The sequence below is a fragment of the Gopherus evgoodei genome, chromosome 11, assembly GCF_007399415.2.
Source record: "Gopherus evgoodei ecotype Sinaloan lineage chromosome 11, rGopEvg1_v1.p, whole genome shotgun sequence".
In the NCBI taxonomy this organism is placed as follows: Eukaryota; Metazoa; Chordata; order Testudines; family Testudinidae; genus Gopherus; species Gopherus evgoodei.
Window position 1 is genome coordinate 39312169 of NC_044332.1, and position 23264 is coordinate 39335432.

Sequence of the window (23264 nt, forward strand, 5' to 3'; positions counted from 1 at the left end):
GGATCTTTTTGGACTTAGATCTGAGGTGCAGGGTGGATTGTCAGAAGATTCACAATTTGCAGTAGCAAACTCAAGATTTAAGGTATGCCTAGTGTGACTAACTGTGCTGTGAAATCTATCTTAAATATGAAATTCTGTTGTTTTAGAGAATCAGTAATCATCTGGAGTATCTCTTTACGTTTTAAGGGAAGCATGAGCAAGTGAAGCATTTATAACACAAGCGAGTTTCCCACCATCATGGAGTTTGAATGCTACAACAAAGAGGAACTGTACACACAGGGCTTGTCTGCTTGGGCCCAGCCATTTTAAAGCGTGTGCTACTGCTACGTTAGGAAGCTGTACCCTATTACATGAATCCGCTCCCGTCGTAACAAAGCCCCTGCCTGCTGCATTTCAACTGCACTGACTACTTCGTGGGTTTTTCGTAAGGCGCTGCCTGCCGCCGCCCCCTGGGAGCGGCTGTCACAAGCTGAGTGACAACGCGAACGAGGGAGATTTCAAACCCTGCTGCGGGAGAGCGGAAACGTCTCCCACGAACCACTCACGCGCCCCAGGCCAGCGGGGAAGGCAGCCGGCTGGAACCAGGCCCTGCCAACGGCCCCGCACCGAGCGCGCAGCCCTAGTGCAGGCGGCAGCAGCTGGAGCTGCCTTGCCCGGAGCGCTGGCCTCCGAATGACGCAAGGCCCTCAAGCGCCCCCCGCCCCGAGGGAACCCGGGGCAGCCTCGGGGATCGCTGCCCGCAGGCTGCCCCAGAAAAATCCCCCTGAGCGGCCTTGGGCGCCGAGCGCTGCCGGGGCCCGTGCGGGCTGAGGGCCCAGCCGCCGACAGCTCTCCGAGGAGCCCGCTCATTGTTTCTCACACAAACCCAGGCAAACAGGAAGATACCTCGGCATGCCCCCCCGCCCTAGCAGAAGAGCGACAGGAGGGGCGGCCAGTGAGAGTGTCGGTACTGGCGCAGCGCAGCCAATGGGAGCCTGCGAGAGGGGGTAGGCGGGAGTTCCGGACTGGCAGGCGGGCGGGCGGTGGTGGTGTCGGCCGGGCCCCCTCTCCCGCTGCAAGCCCCACCTTTCGGCTTTCCCGCACCGTCAATCAAAATAGGAAAAAAAAACCGGAGTGGGCTCGGGCCGCCGCCGCCGCTTCAGCCCGTGAGCACAATAAGCATGTCCCCGGCGGCAGCCGCCTAGCCCCAGCCGGCGGGGCCTGTGTGCGAGCCAGCCAGCCAGCCTGCCTCCCGCCCAGCCAGCCGCTCGCACTCACACCATGACCGGTACGTACGTACAGAGCGAGCCGCCAGCGGGGCTCCCTGCCGCTCCTGGTCCGGCCCTGCGCTCCCCTCCGGCCCTGGCGCGTCTGCGTGTGAGCGAGGCGAGAGCGACACTGAGAGCAGCAGCAGGAGGAGCAGGGGGAGGAGGGAGAAGAGGGGCAGGGGCAGCAGCGCGGGGAGGAGGAGGAGGAGGAGGGCTCCGTGCGGGAGGGCGGGGGGAGCGCTGGGGTTTGGGGGGAAGGGAGGGGGTGATCTCTCCCGTCAGTGACTCTCCCCTCCCCCTCCCCGCTCGCCCGCAGCTCCCGAGAAGCCCGTGAAACAAGAGGAAATGGCTGCCTTAGACGTGGACAGCAGCAGCCACAGCGACTATCTCCAGCACGGCAACGGCGCTGCCTCGGCCTCCGCCGGGGCGGCCGCCCCCCAGGTAAGCGCAGGCCCGGCCGGGCCCCCTCCCTTCCCCCCGGGTGACACGTTGGGAGCGAGCGCGGGAGCCGGTGCCGCCGCTTCCTGTGTGCGAGTCTGAGGACGGGAGCCCGAGCCGCTGCCCCGCACTAACCGCCACCCACTTTCTCTCTTTGAACCCGCCCACTGTGGGTAGGACGCTCAGCCGTCACCGCTCGCTCTCTTGGCGGCCACCTGCAGCAAGATCGGCCCGCCGTCGCCGGAGGAGGATGAGGCCGCCGCCGCCGCTCACTCTGCCGGAGCGGTGAGTGCCCGCCCCGCCGCGCTCGCACGGCCTGCCGGGGGGAGAGACCGCGCAGCCAGCCCGCCCGCCTGGGGGGAGGGACGGGACACACGGCACTGCCCGCCCGGGGGAGGGACGATGGCAGGGCCGACCTGCCAAGCGAGGGGTCCCCAGGCTCCGCTGCCTCTCTCGGAGGAGCTGGACTCCCTGGGGGAGGCGGGAGGGTAACTAGCCCGCCTCGCCTCTGACAGCGGCACGTTCTCCTACTTTAAACGGGGGGAGGCGGGAAATCCAACCCCCACCCCTGAGACCAGCACAATCCCGCCCTCTCCTCCCCACAAAACAGAGAGGAATCTCCCCTACACCTGATCACAGCCAATTTCTTCTGGAGCTGTCAGCTTGGAACCCTTCAGCGAACAATACGACAAAATGAAGGCTGGCTGAAAGGGAGGATGCAGTTTCAGACTAAAATGGCTGTGTAGAAATGATCAGAGCACTGGAAACTAGCTGCCTATAGGAGCACATCTCCTAGGTGCAGTTATTATGCACTCTGAATTATAGACCAAGTTTCTACCCTTATCTCTGTGGTGCTGCTTGTTCTGAAAAGAGTCTTGATGACCTTGGAACCCCAAATGTTGAGCTGGATCTAGTTGTAGACTAGAAAGGTATCCCCATAACACCTTCTGCTGTTTAACCATCTAAATAGCAGGATGCTGGTGGAGACTTTATAGGGTTTTTTTGTTGTTTTGTTTTTTAAATTGGTCAAATCAAATTAGTGAATTGAGTGTCTTTTGATTAAGTTTCTGATTTTTTGTGTATAGTAAGAAATATCTGCTTCAGAAGTTGTACATTCTAAATTGACATGACATCTATTACCATAGGTAAGGAGAGTTACTCAGGACTGGCATTGATGTAACAAATATTAGTGTGTTAAAGTACATCATTCTAGTCAGTAGGGAATAATACACACTAGATGAGTAAATGGGTTTGCTTGGCTTTTAAAAGGCTTGGTTCCAATACATTAATGCTATCAAGATTTTATTAAATTATCTAAACATTAATGAGTTATTTTCTGATAGTTTGGTGTTTTCATGTATACATTTCAAAAGCCCACAAACATTATTTCCATTTTAAACAAGGAGAAACTGAGTCAGAGCAGGTCCCCAAGGTCACACGTAGGTCTCCTGCAGGTTCCCAAGTAGGTCAATGGCTGAACTAGGAATAGATCAAAATTCTCCTAGTCCTTTGGCCTGTTCACTCCTAAATGCTTTTCTCCATCTTAATAGCCTCTTTTAACTATAAATTAGTTTGCAGCATGATCTATTATACAGGACTTGATTTTTAAAGGTTTTTAGGTTGCTAGGTATCCTTAAAAATCTAATTGGTAGTTTCAGATGTATACAGTGCTTTGCAACAGAACTGCCATAAAGGTACATGTAGGAAATACGATGGTGCTAATACAGCTCTTCTCCATGTGTATATTTTAACAAGTCTGTCACTACTTTGCCTCTTTGGAGAGGGGACATTTTGGGAGATAGGGTGGTATTTGTACAGTGCTTGCTCATTGGGACCTTTGGTGTACTTTCACAGTAGTCTTAGCTATTTCCTTTTATGTGCATTTTTTAATTTTTGTTTTTCTAGCTTTCCTGGGCAAGATCCACCAATTTACGAGAGACTTTAAAGCCTTGATCTGAAACACAAAATGTGCACAGTTGAAGTATTTTCCAAGTTTGCAGACAGATCATCCCATCATTTGGCACCAAAGTTTTCAATTTAGGAGAGATGGGGAAAGGAGCTGAGTTTGATTTCTACTTCCTTTTGGATGACCAAATAGTAGCAGAGGTCATAGTTATTGCTTTTTCTTAATGTGCATCTGGCCAGGAGTTTGTGATCATTACCTAAGTTTTGTACTGGCATTTATGCTGCCTTCATTTCTAGATTGAACTTCTGCAATGGGTTCTGTATGAGACTACACCATAAATCCATTCAAAAGCTGAATCAAATGTAGAATGAGGCAGCTCACTTGTTAAGTGGAGTATTTCACCATGTGCATATCACACCAGCGCTTTGTGATCTACCTGTTGGTTTCTGGATTGGGTTTATGTTGTTGGGTTTTTGACATAGAAAGTCCCTGAATAGTCTGTGACTTGGTTACCCAAAAATCTTTCATCCTATGCCATACAGCTGCAACTGTGGTTAGCTGAGACACTTGAGTGGAACCCCTTCCATCTGAGAGCTGCCGGCAAGGTCTACGAGGGCCTCTTTTTTTTTTTTTGAGTTAAATGATTCTCTATCTGGTACAAAACAGCCCAGATTTTTTGGCCTTCCTGGCATACTGCAAAGGCTGTCTTCCCTTTCGTGGGAATGTTAGGTGTGGGAAACCTTGATGTAGTTCCTGACATCACTTTACACACTTGTTTAACTTTAAGCATCTAAGTAGTCCCAATGAAGTCACTGTACTACATGGAGCTTGAAGTTGAGCATGTGCTTGAGTGTTAGCAGGGGTATTGCCTTGGTTTAACAATCATTTTTTGTTGAACTATAGTTTTATAGTATAATGGTTTGTTTTTGTTCTGCAATGGTTTTGATATTTTTTATTTGATGGCAAGAGTGCATAGAGCCCTGAATAGTTTCTTTAGCTTTGCTTGTTGGGATTTAAATAAGCATCCGGTAGAGAATTAGGGGGTTAGGGAAGGTGAGAAGAAAGGAAAAACAAAGTTGGGGAGGAGAGAGAAGGAAAAGAAGAAACTGATGCTTGGACTCTGAAAGAGATACAATAAGTCCTTGTGTCAACTAGAAGAGTTGCACACGTAACAAAATTGGTTTTAAATCTTATTGAGTTAAACCAATGCAAACCCCTCATGTAGACACACTTTAACTATTAACCTTCAGGCAAAGTTTAAACTGGTTTAAGTGTGTATACATTAGGAGTTTGCACTGATTTAACTAGATAAGTCAATTTTAAGTCTGGTTGCACTGGTGCAACTCTTGTAGCATAAACAGTGAACATAAGAATGGGCATACTGGGTCAGACCAATGGTCTATCTAGCCCAGCATCCTGTCTTGACTCTGGCCAATGTCATGCTTCAGAGGGAGTGAACAGAACAGGCAATCATTGAGTGATCCATACCCTGTCATTCACTTTCAGCTTCTGGCAATCAGAAGGGACACATCCCTGCCCATCCTGGCTAGTAGCCATTGATGGACCTATCCTTCATGAATGTACCTACTTCTCTTTTGAACCCTGTTACAATTTTGGCCTTCACAACATCCCCGGCAAAGAGTCCCACAGGTTGACACTGCGTTAGATCAGGGGTTTCAACCTTTTTTTTTTTCTGAGCCTCCCCAATATGCTATAAAAACTTGATGGCCCAGCTGTGCCACAAAAACTGTTTTTATGCATATAAAAGCCAGGGCTGGCATTACGCGGTAGCAAGGAGGGCAACTGCCCAGGGCCCCATGCCAAGGAAGCATTGCGAACCTAATTTGCCCAGGCTTTGGCATCAGCACTGGGTGGTGAGCTCAAGGTCCTGGGCTGCAGTCCCATGCAGTGGGGCTTCAGCTTTCTGCCCTGAGCCCTAGTGAGCCTACTGCTTGGCGGACCCACTGAAACTTACTTGCATCCCCTGCCAGGGGTCCACAGGCCCCTGGTTGAGAATCATTGCGTTAGATAGTAGTGGAGGGAAAGGAAGCCAGCAAGGTATGGAGGACTGGGCAAATGGCATTTGACCAGTAAATTGAATCTCTGTAGTTGGACCAATATTAGTTGATAAAGAGTCTAAACTTGGCAAATATTGGTCAGTTGTTTGTATGTTCATTCGATCCTAAGGTACGCTTCAAAAAAGTATCAGTAGAAAGTTGACAGTGGTAAACAATATGAATCATATTGAATGTATTCTGTCAAATTGCAGGGAAACATACCTTTTAGTGGGGTCTAGCGGCATGGGCTAGTATTCTGAGTTCTTGAGCTGGTTGCTGTTGGGTAAACTTTTCAATTCCTGGTTATTTTTAGGCATTTTTGTTCATCATCATTTAAGTGCATCTTAAATTAACTCTCCTTGTGCCAGTGAGATAGAAGAGCATTAACATTCCCATTTTACAGATGGGGAATCTGAGGCATTGAGATTTTCTCTCTTTGGCCTTGTCTACACTAGGAAAATCAATTAGTGGTATGCTTTCCCCCATGAAATGAGTTTGTCTGCGCTACCCACTGTAATTGTCATAAGGTTTGTCCCTGTGTCTGCATTAGAGCTGCCTTACACTAATTTCCAGTGAGGAGGCTGTCATTTTTGTGCACCTCAAATGACGAACAGGTTTGCCAACTTAAAATCCCCCTATGCCTCCTTGCCATACCCCATCTTCCCAGCTGCTACCTCCTGTAAAATGTGCAGTTGGCCTCCTGCCCAACAAATGCCTCCTGGGCATGTCTGGAGGAGGATTTTTAGAAAGGCGTGGGTAATATGGGAATTAAGGCAATATGCTAGGAGGCAGAGTGGGTACTCAGCTGGGGGAAATAAAATGCTGGCTGGCTGAGAGATTTGTCAGTTCTGACAATGGTCAAATGGTGGGAGCTCTGACAGTTGACTGCCCCATTTGTGGTTGTGAATTGCATTTGCTGCACTGATTCAAGTTCTACTAGTTCTTCCTTCTACAAACTTTCGAGGTAAGTTACCCTGATGCTTCCCAGCAATGCTTTTCCATGTATTAAAAGGTAAAAAGTTGGTATAACTTCTGTGATGTAAACAAGGCCTCTATTTTACATTCTTTCGACAAAGTAGGGTGACAGTGTCTTCCTGAAAAACAGTATACTGACTAGGTTAAGGTTACTATGGCATAGGTTGATCCATAGAACTAGCCATCAATGCTTTATGCCATCTGAAAACCTAGATGCATTAAATTCTAACTGAAATGACATGTTTAAAATCATGTTAGAATGAATTCGGGAAGGAGGACTGGGAGAGAAAATCAAAATAGTGATTGAAATGAGAGGATTTTAAGGTTCTGTATTTTGCAACCTAACAAGAAATGTGTGCTTTATACCACTGGAAAGGTGAAAGTTGCTCTTTTACAATTCTATAAATAATTCACTTCTCTCCCAGATGGTGTGCAAGAAATCATATATTAAAATGCTCATTGGTTCCTTGTTCTGGTAGTGTTTTCTTGGTACTTGCTCAGAACTAAGTATAGCAGTCCTGGAGCTTCAGCTAGTGTAACTTTCATTCCCTTTCTTTTAAAGGTGACCTGCCAAAGAGTAAGTCTTGTTGCTTCTTTTGATTTTTAAGATGTTTACAGAAGGTTTGAAAGATTTTCTGTTTTTTATTAAATATATAAACATCAAGAGCATTAAGACAGGTCTTCTCTCGCAGTATTGAAACACTAGTGGGGAGGTACGAGCTGTGTATGTGAGTTCTTCATAGCTGAAATGAAGAGTTAATGCTTTTGAATCTTTTTAACGAAAGATTAATTCAAAAGGATTGTGCTGTCAACCTTACACCGTCTATTGTAGGGGTTAGGTTGACGTAACTATGTCACACTAGAGGTGAAATTTTTCACAGCCCTGAGTTAACATAGCTAGGTAAGTTTTAAGTGGAGACCAGGCCTTAGCTTAAATGGACTTCAGTGTCTAGTGTTTGAATAAATAAATAAACATTAATAAGCCTCCTAGCCTGCCCTATATCTCAAAGAAACAAACAACTCTGCCTTTTTTTATCTCTACAGATGACCTTTAAAGGAGATTGTCCACTAGAATTACGTCGTCTTAAACATAGTATATAAAATTGGAATTTCCTTCTTAAAAATAAATAAATTTCAAACATCAGAGGGGTAACCGTGTTAGTTTGGATCTGCATGCATCTGACGAAGTGGGTATTTATCCACGAAAGCTCATGCTTCAAAACGTCTGTTAGTCTATAAGGTGCCACAGGATTCTTTGCTGCATTTATAAATTTCAAACAATTCAAGATGGAATTTGTCCTTTTAAAATCTTAAACTGGATACACCGCTCACTGTTTCAGTGCACTTTATGGGGAAAAATGAGCATTAGGATGAGTTAAGTGACCCTTCTTGGTCATTTATATATGATTTTAAACATTTAGGGTATTATCTTGATTGATTTTCCTCATTCTCATTTTCCTGCCCAGCACTTACAACACTGCAGGGAGCAGGGCCAGTGGGGGCAAAAGTGGCTGTGTGAAGAAGCTGCAGCAGAAGACTGGCCTGGCTGGGGTGGGGGCTGCAGCAGAGAAAGGATCTCCCATCCAAGGAGAGACTCCATAGCTTTAATGAGGAATGCTTCTCTGGGCAGCCCACATAAGTGGAGATGTATAGGGTAGGGAGAGGAGATTACCACCAAGGATCTCAGAGCAGTTAAGGGGATAAGGGTGAAACATATCAACCTCTCCACCACACAGAACTGCCCAAGACAGTTGGGAGAGTCTATAATCAGCATATGATGCTTGTTTACCCTCCTCCACTGGAAGCTGGAGCAACCTTGGAATTAGGAGGGAAAACAGTGTTGGTTACTGGCCCTAAGTGCTCTGCTTCTGCTGCCACCGCTTTGCTGAGATCTGCTACTGTCCCCACTGTGCTACACCTCGCACCCTGTCAAAGGGCCACTGATAGTGTAGTGCAGTGGTTCTCAAACTTCATTGAATTGTGACTACCTTCTGACAACAAAAATTACTACATGACCCCAGGAGGGGGGAACGAAGGCGGAGCCCTATCACCCCAGATGAGTGGGGAGGGCAAAGCTGAAGCCCAAGGGCTTCTGCCCTGGGCAGGAGACATGTAACCTTAGCCCTGGGTGGTGGGATTTGGGTTTGAGCTTCAGCACTGGGCGGGGGGGCTTGGGCTTCAGACTTGCTGGGGCCCAGGACCAACACCAGCCTTGGTGATGCCATTAAAATGTGGTTGTGATCAACTTTGGGGTCCCAAACCACAGTTTGAGAACCCTTGGTTTAGTGGGACGGCTTCTGGACAGAGCTACCAGCAGAGTGGTCAGAGCCATGCTTGCTATCTAGCCCCACTATGTTTGCTGAAGTTCATGCATGTGTGCACCCCTGTTGTTGTAGCTTTCATATAGGAGGGAAGGTGTTATTCCATCAGCCCTTCTCCCACAATTGTGCTAGGTTAGCTCTTGGGGATAGAGGGTCCTCCTCTAAACTTGTGCACCTCCCCCCATTTGACTTAGAGTTGCTGCAGCCTCTCTTAAAAAAAAAAAAAAAAAAAAAATTAGTCATCCTGACCATGATTCTTATAAGAAGGGACTTCATTAATGAGAGCCTCATCTTGGTGGAGAGCACCTTTCTGTAACAAGTAGATAAAATAAATAATCAAAAGACCGAGCAGGCAGCAGACATAACACGTCTCCCTCCTGCAGCATATGAAACATTGATAGCTCCCAAAGGACACTGACCTTTTCAGGCAGGTTTACCATTTGGTTCTTCCTCCTCTGTCACTTTCTCCCTGGCTTCTGCTTTTGCTCCCTCTCATTTCTGTTCTTCATTTCACTTCCTGGTGCTCAACTTAAAGACTTGCCAGCTTCCTCTTAACTTCCCTCATGTCCTGTTCCCTTCTTGGGTGAAGTGGGTTCTGCTGCAGACACTGCACTTTCCGCAGACCCTTGTCCCTCCCTCTCTCTCAACTGACATGGAATCTTTGGGTGCCAACATTCTGCACCTTCCCTTCAGAAAGGGCAACCCCCAGTGCATTCTGCTTGCTGCGTAGCTGTTGATAGAGAGGACCACCATTGCCTGAACCCTGTTTAATATAGCTCAGATATTGTTAAGAGCTTGAAGGCAAACAATGCGTTATTTAGATTTGAACCTTTGAGCTCAATAGTAGTCTTAGTCTAAATTAGACATTGCTTCTTTTAGGTCAGTGGTAGGATTTGTAATTATTAATATAGCTTAGCCCCTGCCCAGCTTGGGAGCACAATAGGAGCTGTTACCTCTAGAAGAGATGACAAGGTACAGTTCCAAGAACTGCGGTACCAACTCTTTGGTTTGTAAGAAAAGGTCAGAACAGGAAAGTTTATTGTGATAGGAATAGGAGAGGGCCAGTCAAGGCTGGGAAAAACTTTCAAACATCCAGCTCCACCATGGAAGCTCAATCTGCTGTTCTGATATTAGCAAATTGGGATAGTAGCCAGAAGCTCCTTTTTCTGCCTCTTTCTGCTCATAGTTCACATTGTAGTTGATGATAGAGCCAGCTGCAGGAGCAACACACTTGGCTAGCAGATGTTTCAAGGAAGCATCTGCTAGCCAACCACACACGATATATGGCAGGGTTGCTTCAAAGCCCCCTTTCTGGGGATCCTCATTTGCTCTAGAGTGTGAACAGTAGACCTTGTTAGTGTGTGTGTGTAGGGGGGAGGGGGTGTTGAAAGCCAAAACACTTGAAGAGAGGGAAAGGATTCCAGGGGACTTCAGAAATTTGGGGAGCTTCTTGTACAAGGCAGGTGTGTGCTCCCAGCATAAGGAGAAGGACAAAAGCCACTGGACATGGTAAGGGGAAAAGATAGGTGTTTGGGGCATGACACTTCTATATTGCATAGGAGGTGGGTCTGGTTTGAATTAGTGCTGGAGGAGAGATTTTCATGTATAGGTACACTACTGCTTACTAAACGAATCCCTCTTTGTAGCCTTGGCAAGTATAGTAGAACCTCAGAGTTATGAACACCAGAATTATGATCTGACTGATCAACCACATACCTCATTTGGAACTGGAAGTATGCAGTCAGGCAGTAGCAGAGACAACAACAACAAAAGCAAATACAGTACAATACTATGTTAAACATAAACTGCTAAAATAAAGGGAAGTTTTTATAAGATTTGACAGGGTAAAGAAACTATTTGTTTCACTTAAATTAAGATGGTTAAAGTAGCATTTTTCTTCAGCATAGTAAGGGTTCAAAGCTATATTAAGTGAGCGTTCAGTTGTAAGCTTTTGAAAGAACAACTTATTGTTTTGTTCAGAGTTAGATGTTATGAACATCCTCCATTCCCGAGCTGTTTGAAATTCTGAGGTGCTATTCCATATGCAACTTTCTCGTTGACTTATTTAGGCCGCTAAATTAGGGATTGCTGTTGTTTTTGTTGTTTGTTCTTTGCCTTGCATTTCCAACAGTTAATAAAAGTGAATAATAGAGTGATTATTTTTTAATTAATAAAGAACATTATTATTAATGCTTCTCTTGCCACAGAGATTTGCCCACAATTTTTTTTCAGTTCTTCCTATATTGTTTACTGCACCTTTGGCTGGAATAGATACTGTCTCTACATCTTGATAGTCGTCTGTTTTTAGAATAATCATCTGTATATTTTTCACAGCATTTCAGCAACCAGGGTTTCTCTTAAAATGATAATAGAAATTTATGGGGCTAACTAGATAGTGGAGGAGAGCTGTGTTCACGTAATATGACTGTTAGGGGAGGGTGGTGCATTGCATTGCTTGGCAGAAATTCTTCTAGTCTCTTAAGTAGTGATGTTGAAAGACAGGAGGAGGTTAAATCTTGTCCGTTTGGCAGAAAGGATTGTATCTAATGCAGGAAAAACTGTAAAAGGTTAAAGGTGGGTAGGGGAGTCTGAATATTGGATCTGCCTTTTTTTCCTCCCTGGTCCCTAAAGCCTTAAAATCATAGAGAGGGTTTGCTTCTGGGAATAGTAGATATGCTTTTTCATGGAAACTTCCAAGTAGTTCCTAGTGTTTCTACTAAGGACAAAAATACAAGTTTGATTTTTATGTAAAAAGTTATTCTCTAAAATTGACATTGCAAGGCAGTTTAGGTCAAAAATGTAGGTTTCATTATTGGGTAGGAGGCTTACAAAATCAAATAAAACTATTTCTACTAGAGCTGTCAATTAATAGCGATTAACTCAAAACAAATTAACTTGATTGAAAAATCTCTGTTAATCATAGTTTTAATCGCACTGTTAATAGGATACCAAATTAAATTTATTATAAATATTTTGGATGTTTTTTACATTTTTAAATATGTTGATCGCCATTACAACACAATACAAAATGTGCAGTGCTCACTTTATATTATTTTTATTACAAATATTTGCACTGTAAAAAATAAAAGAAATAGCATTTTTCAATTCACCTCATACAAGTACTGTGGTGCAATCTCTTTATTGTGAAAGTGCAACTTACAAATGTAGAAATTTTTTTGTTACATAACTGCACTAAAAAATAAAACAATGTAAAACTTCAGCGCCTACAAGTCCACTCAGTACTATTTCTTGTTCAGCCAATTGCTAAGACAAACAAGTTTTATTGATATTTACAGGAGATAATGCTACCTGCTTCTTATTAACAGTGTCACCTGAAAATGAGAACAGGTGTTTACATGGCACTTTTGTAGCCGGCGTTGCAAGGTATTTACGTGCCAGATATGCTAAACAGTCATACGCCCCTTCATGCTTCAGCCACCATTCCAGAGGAAATGCTTCCATGCTAATGATACTCATTTAAAAAAAAAATGTGTTAATTAAATTTGTGAGTGAACTCCTTGGGGAGAATTGTATGTCTCCTGCTCCATGGTTTTACCTTCATTCTGCCATATACACCTCTACCCCGATATAACACTGTCCTCGGGAGCCAAAAAATCTTACCATGTTATAGGTGAAACCGCATTATATTGAACTTGCTTTGTCCCGCCAGAGTGTGCACACACAGCCCCCCCCGGAGCGCCGCTTTACTGCGTTATATCCGAATTCGTGTTATATCGGGGTAGAGGTGTTTTTCATATTATGGCAGTCTTGGGTGATGACCCAGCATGTGATGGTCGATTTAAGAACACTTTCATTGCAGATTTGACAAAACCCAAAGAAGGTATCATATGAGATGTCTAAAAATAGCTATAGCACTCAGCCCAAGGTTTAAGAATCAGAAGTGCTGTCCAAAATCTGACAGCATGTTCTACATTTCATCCCTCTCAGAAGTTTTAAAAGAGCAACACACCAATTCAGAAACTACAGAACTTGAACCACCAAAAAAAGAAAATCAACCTTCTGTTGGTGGCATCTGACTTAGAGGATGAAAATGAACACGTGTCAGTCTACACTGCTTTGGATGTTATCGAACGGAATCCATCATCAGCATGGATGCATGTCCTCTAGAAAGGTGTTCGAAACATGAAGTGGCATACAAATGTTTGGCATATCTGGCACGTAAATACCTTGCCATGCTGGCTATAACAGTGCCATGCAATCACCTGTTCTCACTTTCAGGTGACGTAAATAAGAAGTAGGCAGCAATATTGCTGGTAAATTTAAACAAATTTATTTGTCTTGGCGATTGGCTGAACAAGAGGTAGGCTCTGAAGTTTTACATTGTTTTATTTTTCAGTGCAGTTAAGTTAAAAAAAAAATTCTACATTTGTAACTTGCACTTTTATGATAGATATTGCATTATAGTACTTGTATGAGGTGAATCGAAAAATACTATTTCCTTTGTTTTATATTTTAAAGTGCAAATATTTGTAATAAAAAATATAAGGTGAGCACTGTATACTTTGATTTCAATTGCAACACAAAATACAATGTATTTGAAAATGTAGAAATTGTCAAATATTTAAATAAGTGGTGTTCTATTGTTGTTTAACAGTGCAATTATTTTTTTTAATCATTTGACAGCCTTGTTTTCTATTAAAAAAAAAAAAAATTAAGTGAAAAGATAAGCATTGCCCTGCAGTGCTTGCATCCAAACAGTCTGTTGCTGCTGGTATGGGAATCAGAAAGTGAAACTGACTAAAAGAGATCAGAATAGTTTCATTATTCAAGATGAGCAAGCTGAAAAACATCAACAGCATAAATAATGAAAAGTAAACTAGCATTTATGTAATTACGTTAATCTACCGTACTGGTAATAGCACAGGTAAGGAGGAATTTGAGTATATGATTTTTAAACTAATAAGATATGTTTTAACTATAGGGATTCAAATGAATACACACACATGTAAGCTTTATGAATGTTAACTTGAATTCTTAATATTGCATTTTGAAAAAGCTCTATTATTTTGTTTCTAATGATAAAGTAATTTATGTAGTCTTTTCATTTGTAGGACTTGATTTTGTGGTATATTTAGGCACTTGCTGACTTACAAAGGTGTATATTTTGAAGTTCTGAATCAGCTACTTCTGTTCATGTGGGTTACATTGCATGTATGTCAGTAGCATACCAGCCTCTGGTACAATATAGTATTGAATGTAATGCATGCTTGTTTTAGCATATATGATCTGTATATCATATTTCAAATGTTTTTTCCTTTTTTTGTTTTTGCTCAGACAGGGGATTTGTCTTCTGTACAATTAGCAGGAACTCCAAATAGATGGGAGGTTTTGTCTGCAGCTCCTACCACTATAAAGGATGAAGCTGGTAATATAGTACAGATTCCAGGTGCTGCCACAGTAACTTCAAGTGGACAGTATGTCCTTCCCATTCAGAGTTTGCAAAATCAACAAATATTTTCTGTTGCACCAGGATCAGATTCATCAAATGGTACAGTGTCTAATGTACAATATCAAGTAATACCCCAGATCCAGACGGCCGATGGTCAGCAGGTTCAGCTTGGCTTTGCAACCTCTTCTGATAATGGTGGTATAAATCAAGAAACTGGTCAAATTCAGATCATTCCTGGCTCTAATCAAACCATAATTGCCTCTGGAACACCTTCAGCTAATATTCAGAATCTCTTATCACAGACTGGTCAAGTTCAGGTGCAGGGAGTTGCAATTGGTGGTTCTTCCTTTCCTGGCCAAGCACAAGTAGTTGCTAATGTCCCTCTTGGACTTCCAGGAAATATTACTTTTGTACCCATCAATAGTGTTGATCTAGATTCTCTGGGACTCAACAGTGGTTCTCAAACCATGACTGCAGGCATTAATGCAGATGGACATTTGATAAATACTGGACAGGCCATGGATAGTTCAGACACTTCTGAAAGGACTGGTGAACAAGTTTCTCCTGAAATTACAGAAACTACCACTGATAATGACTTATTTGTGCCAACATCATCTTCATCACAACTGCCTGTTACCATAGACAGTACAAGTATATTGGAACAAAATGCAAACAGCTTGACCACAAATAGTGGGCAAGTACACAGTTCTGACCTTCAGGGAAATTACATCCAGACATCAGTCTCTGATGAGACACAGGCTCAGAATATTCAGGTCTCCACAGCACAGCCTATTGTACAACACATACAACTTCAGGAGTCTCAGCAACCAACCAGTCAAGCCCAAATTGTACAAGGTATTGCGCAGCAGACAATCCATGGTGTGCAAGCAAGTCAAGGTATATCGCAACAGGCTCTACAAAATCTTCAGCTGCAGCTCAATCCTGGAACTTTTTTAATTCAGGCACAAACAGTGACCCCTTCTGGGCAGATCACTTGGCAGACATTTCAAGTGCAAGGTGTCCAAAACTTGCAAAACTTGCAGATTCAGAATGCACCTGGTCAACAAATAACTCTAACACCTGTGCAGACTCTTACTCTTGGTCAAGTTGCAGCAGGTGGGGCCTTGACTTCAACTCCAGTTAGCCTGAGTACTGCTCAGTTGCCAAATCTGCAGACAGTTACAGTAAACTCTATAGATTCTGCTGGTATTCAGCTGCACCCAGGAGAAAATGCTGACAGTCCTGCAGGTATTTATCTTACTCTAACTCTTTGTGAAAAATGGCTTTTTTTTTTTTTTTGCCTTTTTTTTTTACTGTATGTAGTTTATTGAACAGTGATAATCATAACTACATTGTTTTGCTGAGGATGCATACAAAATGCAGTTAGCTGATCAAGCTATACTAATACTTTGAACAGCTGATTCACAAGAAACTATTGTTGAAGAAAGTAGTCAAATATACTCTCTAAAATGTAAATTACTGTGATTTTTCAACTATTCAAATTAAAGTAGTCAACATTAGCACCTTCTAAAATGGTGTCTCTATGCTTCTAAGTTTTCTGAAGCAGAGGACCTCTCTTCTAAATTGCGGTATATCTGATGATCAGATTCCCAGGGCAGCAGTGCCATTACCTTATCTCCCTCTTAGCAGAGACCCTCATCATATAGTCTGTCAAGTTTTATAAGAAAAGTCCAAATGCTTCTAATGATACCACTCCTACTTCTCTGGAAATGTTCATGGACCCCAAGGTGTCATGTATCGGAGATTGAGAACCTCTGCCATTATTGATCTACCATTTTGTTGATCTTGTTTCCTAACAATTTAATTTGAACAAAACTATGGTCACAGAACTTGTACAAGTAGAAGTGAAACAAATGCACAAACATCTACATGGTAGCTAAGTTTAAGAATGAGTGACTTTACTTTCTAGTACAACTTGTTTGTACAATGTTTATTATACATACCACTTATAAGTTTATTATAACTTACCACTTGTAAGTTATAAACTGCTAACTGCTTGTAAGATAATGCTTGTAGATATCAAAAATTAGAATCATAGAATATCAGGGTTGGAAGGGACCTCAGGAGGTCATCTAGTCCAACCCCGTGCTCAAAGCATGTTTGACATTTATCTCCATAGGTAAGATAAGAATTGTAATTATTTCAGAAAAATGTCTTTCCAACAATGAATTAAAAATCCAAACTTGAAGACCATTTACTCTTAGCCTATGTGATTTAAGATAATCATGTTAATTAAGGCTGTTATTCAGCATGGTTCTTAAGCACACATGTTAACTTTTAAGAGCATGAAGAGGTCCAATTAAATCAATTGGACTTCTCATGGGCTTAAAGGTAAATGTATGCTTAAATTCTATGCTGAATCAGGGCCCAAGTGTCAAAGACCTGGTAGCTTTGGGCTTGAATGGTTATTAATATTATGTATCCAGCAATTTTGCTTTCCATTCAGAATCCAAAATTTCATTCTAAGATAATAAACCATCATGCTTTCTTCTAATTCTTTTCCTTGTGAAGATGGCCTCAGATTCATGTGCTGTTGCACCATTAAGTTAATAAGGAAAATTGTGTAGACCAACAATAGCCAAGTAAAATATAGCCTCCATCCATGATCTTATATTACACAGAAATATAAATTTATATCAGGGATCAGAACTGCTTTATTTCTGTAAAGTTTTAAATTTGGTACAGAATCATGTAGACTTTGCTGATGCTTCTGGAATAGTACTAGAAACATGATCCTGGGTGAGAGAGAAGAGATGAAAAGGGAAAGCATACAGAAACCAAAAGAGAAAAGTATGTACATAAGGAGTGAAAAATGAAGATTGTCATGTTATAGTGCCAGTGTCAGTTAGTTTGGCCCCTTGCTTTCTGGGCCATTTCTGGAGGGGAATGGCTTGCATCACAAAGTTTGAATGCCTTCTGAATGGCTGCAGGGACAACCCATCAAGCCTTCCCTGACGGAGTATTTCTGCTATGGCCAGGTAAGGGAGGTAGTAAAAGGGGCAATGTGGACAAAGTTCACAGAAATAGTGGATTATAGGAGAAGGAAATTGTATGTAAACCAGTGGATCAGCAAAATTTGATTATAAATGAGAATGAGTGAAGATTATAGTTGAGGATTTTGCTGTCTTTCTGATAATGGTAAATGGGTTAGTAGTTTTTTTGTTGTTTTTTTCCCAAGTCCCTTTCCTAAACTTTTTGGGAACTTAATCTGTCCCTCCTGCACATCACACCACTCCTTTCCCCCAAAATCACAAATTCAAAAATTTAAATCCATGTTATTTGGTGCATATCTCCACAGAAACTTCTACCATAGTTTCTTCAAACCAGTAGAATCAGATTGAATATTCACCTCCAATATTTCAGATTTACTGCACAGATCTGATATTCTGTATTAAAATGGCTAAACCCTGTCTCCATTCACCACAGCCTTCTACTGCTGTAGTATAGTGTTCCATTTCTCCCTTTTTATTTATAACTCGCTGTAGCTTTTGCAATATCATTGATTTCCTCTATTTTAGAGGATATGCATATAAAATAGGTATGGGGAATAATCACTAGGATTGGAGAAGAAATTATGCTTTTCAGGCCTGAAAAAAGGAGGAAAAAAAGCTTCTTGATTTTTTGGTTTTTTTAAATGAAAGAAGAGATGAGAGAATAATAGAACAAGAGAAGGTAAATCAATAAGATACATGTGACAGGTTATTTTATTTTGGGCTGTTGGAAGGATCCCTCTACCACATATGAGGAGGATTGCAAAATTTTAAGGTGAGGTGAGGGGAAAGGTTTTCTTTGCATTTCTTTATTTTACTAGACCTACTGAAGAACTAAAGCTCCTCCTTTCACAGAAGGCATAATTACTCTTTAAAGTTTTCCCTTTGGGGTTGATAGCCCCAGGAAAAATAAAAACTGCTTATGCTTTGTCTCAGTCCGGAAGTATGTAGGTCAGTTAGAATTTGGTACCTTTAACCTTGATCTTACCGTTAAGAGGTGCTCTTCTTTACCTTGGTTTCAAAGTAATCTGAAGAGGACATCTTTACTGCTGAGAGATTTAGTCCGCATCAGACAAAAATGCCTCATGAGTAAACAAAGCAGAGAATCAAAAGGAAAAACAGTCAGGGACTGCAAAATAAGTCTAGTGAGTAAGGGACCATTTGTCACTTTACTTGAAAAATAGGTTGTTACTGCTTTTAGTTTTAACAGTGTGTACAATACCTTACATATATGCAGAACCTTCCATTATACCGAATCAATTCTGAAGGAAAGTCTTCATCTTAAATTAGTTAACATTCACTTTTGGGATGTTTACAAGAGCTCATGTTACCTCCTGTTATGCTTGTTGTTGTCAGGAGTGGGGAAAAGCGATTAGTAGACAGTCACATCTGAAGCTATCTAGATCTGAGGAGTGCAGAACAAAGTACAGCAAATTTCCAATATGTCAAATAAGTATTTGCTAACCTAGGTTCTGGGTTCAGTTCCTGATGCTCTCACTAGAAATTAACCATAAGGAAAGATCTCTAGCAGCTTTCTCCTTTTACCTGCACTTATCAGTGACGTATTGCATGCCTGCTGTAAAAACAAGAGGCTAGGTGCACATGACTCGTATTTGAAGACTACATTACTGCTTGGCTGTCCCCCCAGAATATTCAGTTTCAGTCACATAATATAATTTCTCCTTATCCAAATGTAGACTTTAAGTTGTTACGTTGCTTTTGGAGACACTTAAACTTAAAAAAAAAAAAAAAAAAAAGGACAATGTAAGTTAGCTCCTCTGAAGACATTTCTTTAGATAATTGATGAGTTGCATAGAATCTAATTTTAAAGGCTTCTCAAATTAGTTTATTGTAAACTATTGAATCCTACTTAAGGGTGGGTTACTCCCCATAGCAAATATAACTTGATCAGTTCTGATCAAGGTTTCTTCATTAGAAGCTGAATTTAGTTTTATGATGGTACTTTTGGTTCCCAAAAGTAATGTGAAGAAAACTGATAAAGCAGTTGGAATAGTAGTGGCTCTAGCCAAGGGAATGTGCACATTTGGGTTGATATTGCACATCTGTCAGGTTCAGCTTATATTTAAAAAAACAAACAAACCAGAAGTGAAGGTCTATAAACATTTTGCTGACTCTCTCCTAATATAATTCCAGCTATAATTCTCAAGTAAATTATATAATGTAAAGCTCGTTTAATTTAAGATCTGTTGAGGAAGGAGTTCTCCTCTCAGTCCCAGTCCTTTTTCTCCCGACAGTGTCTTCCTGTAGATCTGTTAACACAGCTGCTCAGGGAATTAAGTACCTGCTGCCAGTGAAGCTCATCATCATTCATACCTGATAATCAACTCATGCTGGTTATTAGAGAGTAGGAGAGGTGGTATGTTCATGAAGGAGATTTAATCCTATCCAGGCCAGAGCCTTAGGTCCTTATCACACTGACATAAATGTAGCCGAATCGTAAATTTTAAATTTGGCCTTAAAAGGGCCAAATAGTTTTCTGGATAAATACTTGCCCAAGTGACAAACTTCAATATCTTGCTAGGTATCTTTCACCTCCAAAATAGCTACACCACAGTATTAATATAAAACTTTTCTGGCATCTTTCTTGCATACACTGGCTGAAACAAATAAAAGGTTGAGAGCTAACATATGAAATGTCGTTTTCAAAAAACCAAAAATTTTAACATCTTGGTAATGACTAAAGAACAGAATACACACATTTGTAGCCCTCAAGTTAGTTCTCAGAAAACTTTAGTAATTCTGGTGAAATACTGTGAACCATTGTTTATAAAGGAACTGTCAGTATGAATTTTTGAACTTGACTCATTTCACAACAGCAGTTTTGTGTATGGGCCTTAAATCAGCAATGCCAAACATGCTTAGGCCTTTCTGTTTATGCTCCTGCTTGCTGCCTATTAAGTTTTACTTTCAGCTTTGCTGCTGTTGCTATTACTAAGAGCCACCTTGACAAGTTAGAGCTTGTTCCAGGGGCCTCTGGTTTTCTTGGGTTAGTTCCCCACATCAGTGATACTTAGAACAGCGATGGGGAGCTTGATCCTCACCTTTACCACTCACTTATTCCTTGGTGCAAGCCTCCAGGTTGGGTGTTCGTTTTTTTAGGGCAGTTGTATAATACTTTTTAAGCAGGCCTCCATTCACTCACATCCTAGCACTGGTAGCACTGTTTGATGGTCACCAAGACAATCACTTAAGGATGAGAGAGTGGCGGTGTACCTTACAGTAACTGGTTCTTTGAGGTGTGTTTTCCATATAGATTCTATGACCTGTCCTCTATCCCTGCTGATCAGAGCCCTTCCCCTATGGAATTTGTAAGGGGAACAAACTGAGTGTGAGTTGTGGCCATCCCACTTTTTTTGCCTTCAGTTTTGGGGCAGAGTGTGCGTACATGGCATAGGTAGGGCTCAGTGGACACCGCTATTCAAAAAAATCTGATCTCGCCTGCGCACCAAGAGTGGAATCTGCATTGATAACCGATCTCGAAGAACCATAATTACTGTATGGTAAGTATTCTTTGCCACATGATATGTATTGTGATATTGACTTAAGCTTTATTAAGACTATTTTTAAATGACTGACTGATGAAGCAATACATGTGATCCTTTAAAACAGGTATTGTGTGGCATGCTTTGCAAGAATGGTTTTAACTGCATTTTTGCTGATCTTGATGATTGATATAGTACTTTAATACTCATTACTTTAATTGTGAAATGAAAGACTGCCTACCAAGACCTGAGTTTAGCGTTTTGGGTTTCTATTCTCCATGCAGTGACTGATGGTTTTAATAAATTAAGGCCTGATTTAAAGCCAGCTAAAGAGAATGGTAGACTTTCCATTGAGTTCAGTGGGCATTGGATCAGGCCCCGAAGTATTGCAGGAGTGATATACCCTAAAATTCCTTCCATTGGTTTAGAATTTAATGTTGTAGGAGAAATACATAACCTTGAACAGAGGTCTTGGCAGGAAAATCAATGTGGAAATGACTTAAACCTGCTTTGTTTAAAAGAATCTGCGCTGTGACTCTAATAGTCCAGGAAGAGGGGTGCTAAGATCATTTTAGGCCACCTTTGCCCCCTTCTGATGATGGGCTGCTTCAGAGGCCTGAGTAACCCGTGGTGTAATTTAAGCAGCTCTAGAAGGCCTTTTGAGTTATGGCAATATGTCATCAGCTGCCAATGGGCAGCAGTGCTTCCTGGAATCTGGTTCCACCAACTCCTCTAAGACTGACTATGCTTGTATTTGCAACAGGGTCTTCAGAAGGCAGCCAGGTTCCATAGTTGGGGGGGAATTTTCCACCAGTTATGTTTGGCGCTTTTAGAGTGCCTTTATTTCACTGAGTGCTTCAGCCTCAAATTGGGTGGAGTTGAAGCAAAAGGATCGGTTTACCAAATAAGGGGTTTTGCCTAACTTATTATAGGCAAAAATTCTGCTTGAACCTGATTATAGGCTTTCCTGATCATCAGCAAGTTGATGTAGTTTTCAGCAGGGATTCCTGAAAGATGACCCCTGTTAAGCACTGACCTCATAACTGCCACATGCATAGGGAGTTCCTGTTCTGAAGAGTTTAGTCTGAGACACAGAAGACTACTGCTATTGGGAGACTTGGAGGAGAAAGTTAGTTTAGATTAGCACAAAGAAAAATCTCACCCAAGAAATCTGACTCTTGCCTAATATGATTCAGCAGTTTCTTCCCATCCAGAAGTATAAGTAAGGAAAGCTATGACATTGAGAGGAGCTGTATTACACACAGAGATGTGGATGACATTTCTGCATTGCAGAAAGAGAGAGAGACTGAATCACAGAGGCCTGACATCCTGTAAGAGGACAAGGTGGTGCCTTTTGTCATGCTTATTTAAGAAGTTCTCAGACTTTCAGAGGGACCCAGCTATATAGAATGAGTTAATGGGAAATTCAAGTTGAATGTCTGCACTCTTAAGACCTCTCTATGACTTAACTGTGATATCCATGAGGAAGTTGACTTAGGTATACCAGAGGGCCATTGCAGAATCTATATGGTGTCTGAGAACCATAATTCTACCTCTCTGGTGGGAGACTTGTAAAGCTTAACTGAGTAGGTAGACTGGATGATTTGGTGTCTGGGGAAGAGGCTGTATTTGTGTTAATATTTGCAATTATACAGCTCATCAAATCCAGTGATGCTTACTGAAAGCATTTGTGGATGGATGGATTGCATCAATGGTGTGGGGGTATCCCCTCCCCTACAGTAATGGGGAGCTCACCTGAAGTAAGGACTGAAGTTACCAGATTAATTCTTAAATAGTTTAATAATAATGCTGTATAAATAGATGTACTCAAGCTGAAACCGTAAAGTAGACAGGTTCTTCCTCTCAGTACTTGGTGGGGTTTAAGATCGTGTCTGTGACAGTACTGGGGAAAAGCATCAGATCCAGCACTCTAATCACAGTAATTTCAGGTAAATGCCTCTGGCACACTTACATATGGGAACTGTGCCAATTTTGATAGCCTTTAACTCTCTCCCGCCTATCACTTCATTAACTCAGAAGGTACAAAGGCATAGGAAGAAAACGGAGGAGAGAGAAAGTGAGAAGTGTGGGCCAGTAGAGCTAAGGCCACAAGAAGGCTCTCCCTTGCTGGGCTCGGGAGCCTTAGAGCCCCAGGATACTGTTAATCGTGCTGCACAATCTCTAAAAGTCGTAGGAACAAACTTTTAAAATAAATCACTGGATGCTTTACCTAAAGAAAGTCTCTGCATAGTTTGTCTGGAAAGAGGCAGGAATGGAGCACGCCCTTGCCATGGTGTCCCAGATATTGGCAGGATCAGAAGCAGCAAGTGTCTCCTTAGTGGACTGGAAGATAAAGAGTTTGATTAGAATTCAGATGTTTAACAACCCTTTATAGA

The 23264-nt window shown here is 42.1% G+C and overlaps 1 protein-coding gene across 2 annotated transcripts in view; it reads left to right on the top strand.

Annotated features, from left to right (window-relative positions):
* Positions 1-823: 823 nt before the first annotated feature.
* The window catches only part of SP3 (Sp3 transcription factor), a 30865-nt gene continuing 8424 nt past the window's right edge, over positions 824-23264 (top strand). Inside the window, exons 1-4 of one of the 2 annotated variants that reach the window (XM_030579439.1) lie at positions 824-1267; positions 1564-1688; positions 1863-1970; positions 14240-15602. In XM_030579439.1, coding sequence (XP_030435299.1) covers positions 1261-1267; positions 1564-1688; positions 1863-1970; positions 14240-15602 — 1603 coding nt within the window. In that variant the 5' untranslated portion in view covers positions 824-1260. Of the gene's footprint in view, positions 1268-1563; positions 1689-1862; positions 1971-3592; positions 3792-14239; positions 15603-23264 lie in introns of those variants that run through there. The other variant, XM_030579440.1, reaches the window with a different exon arrangement.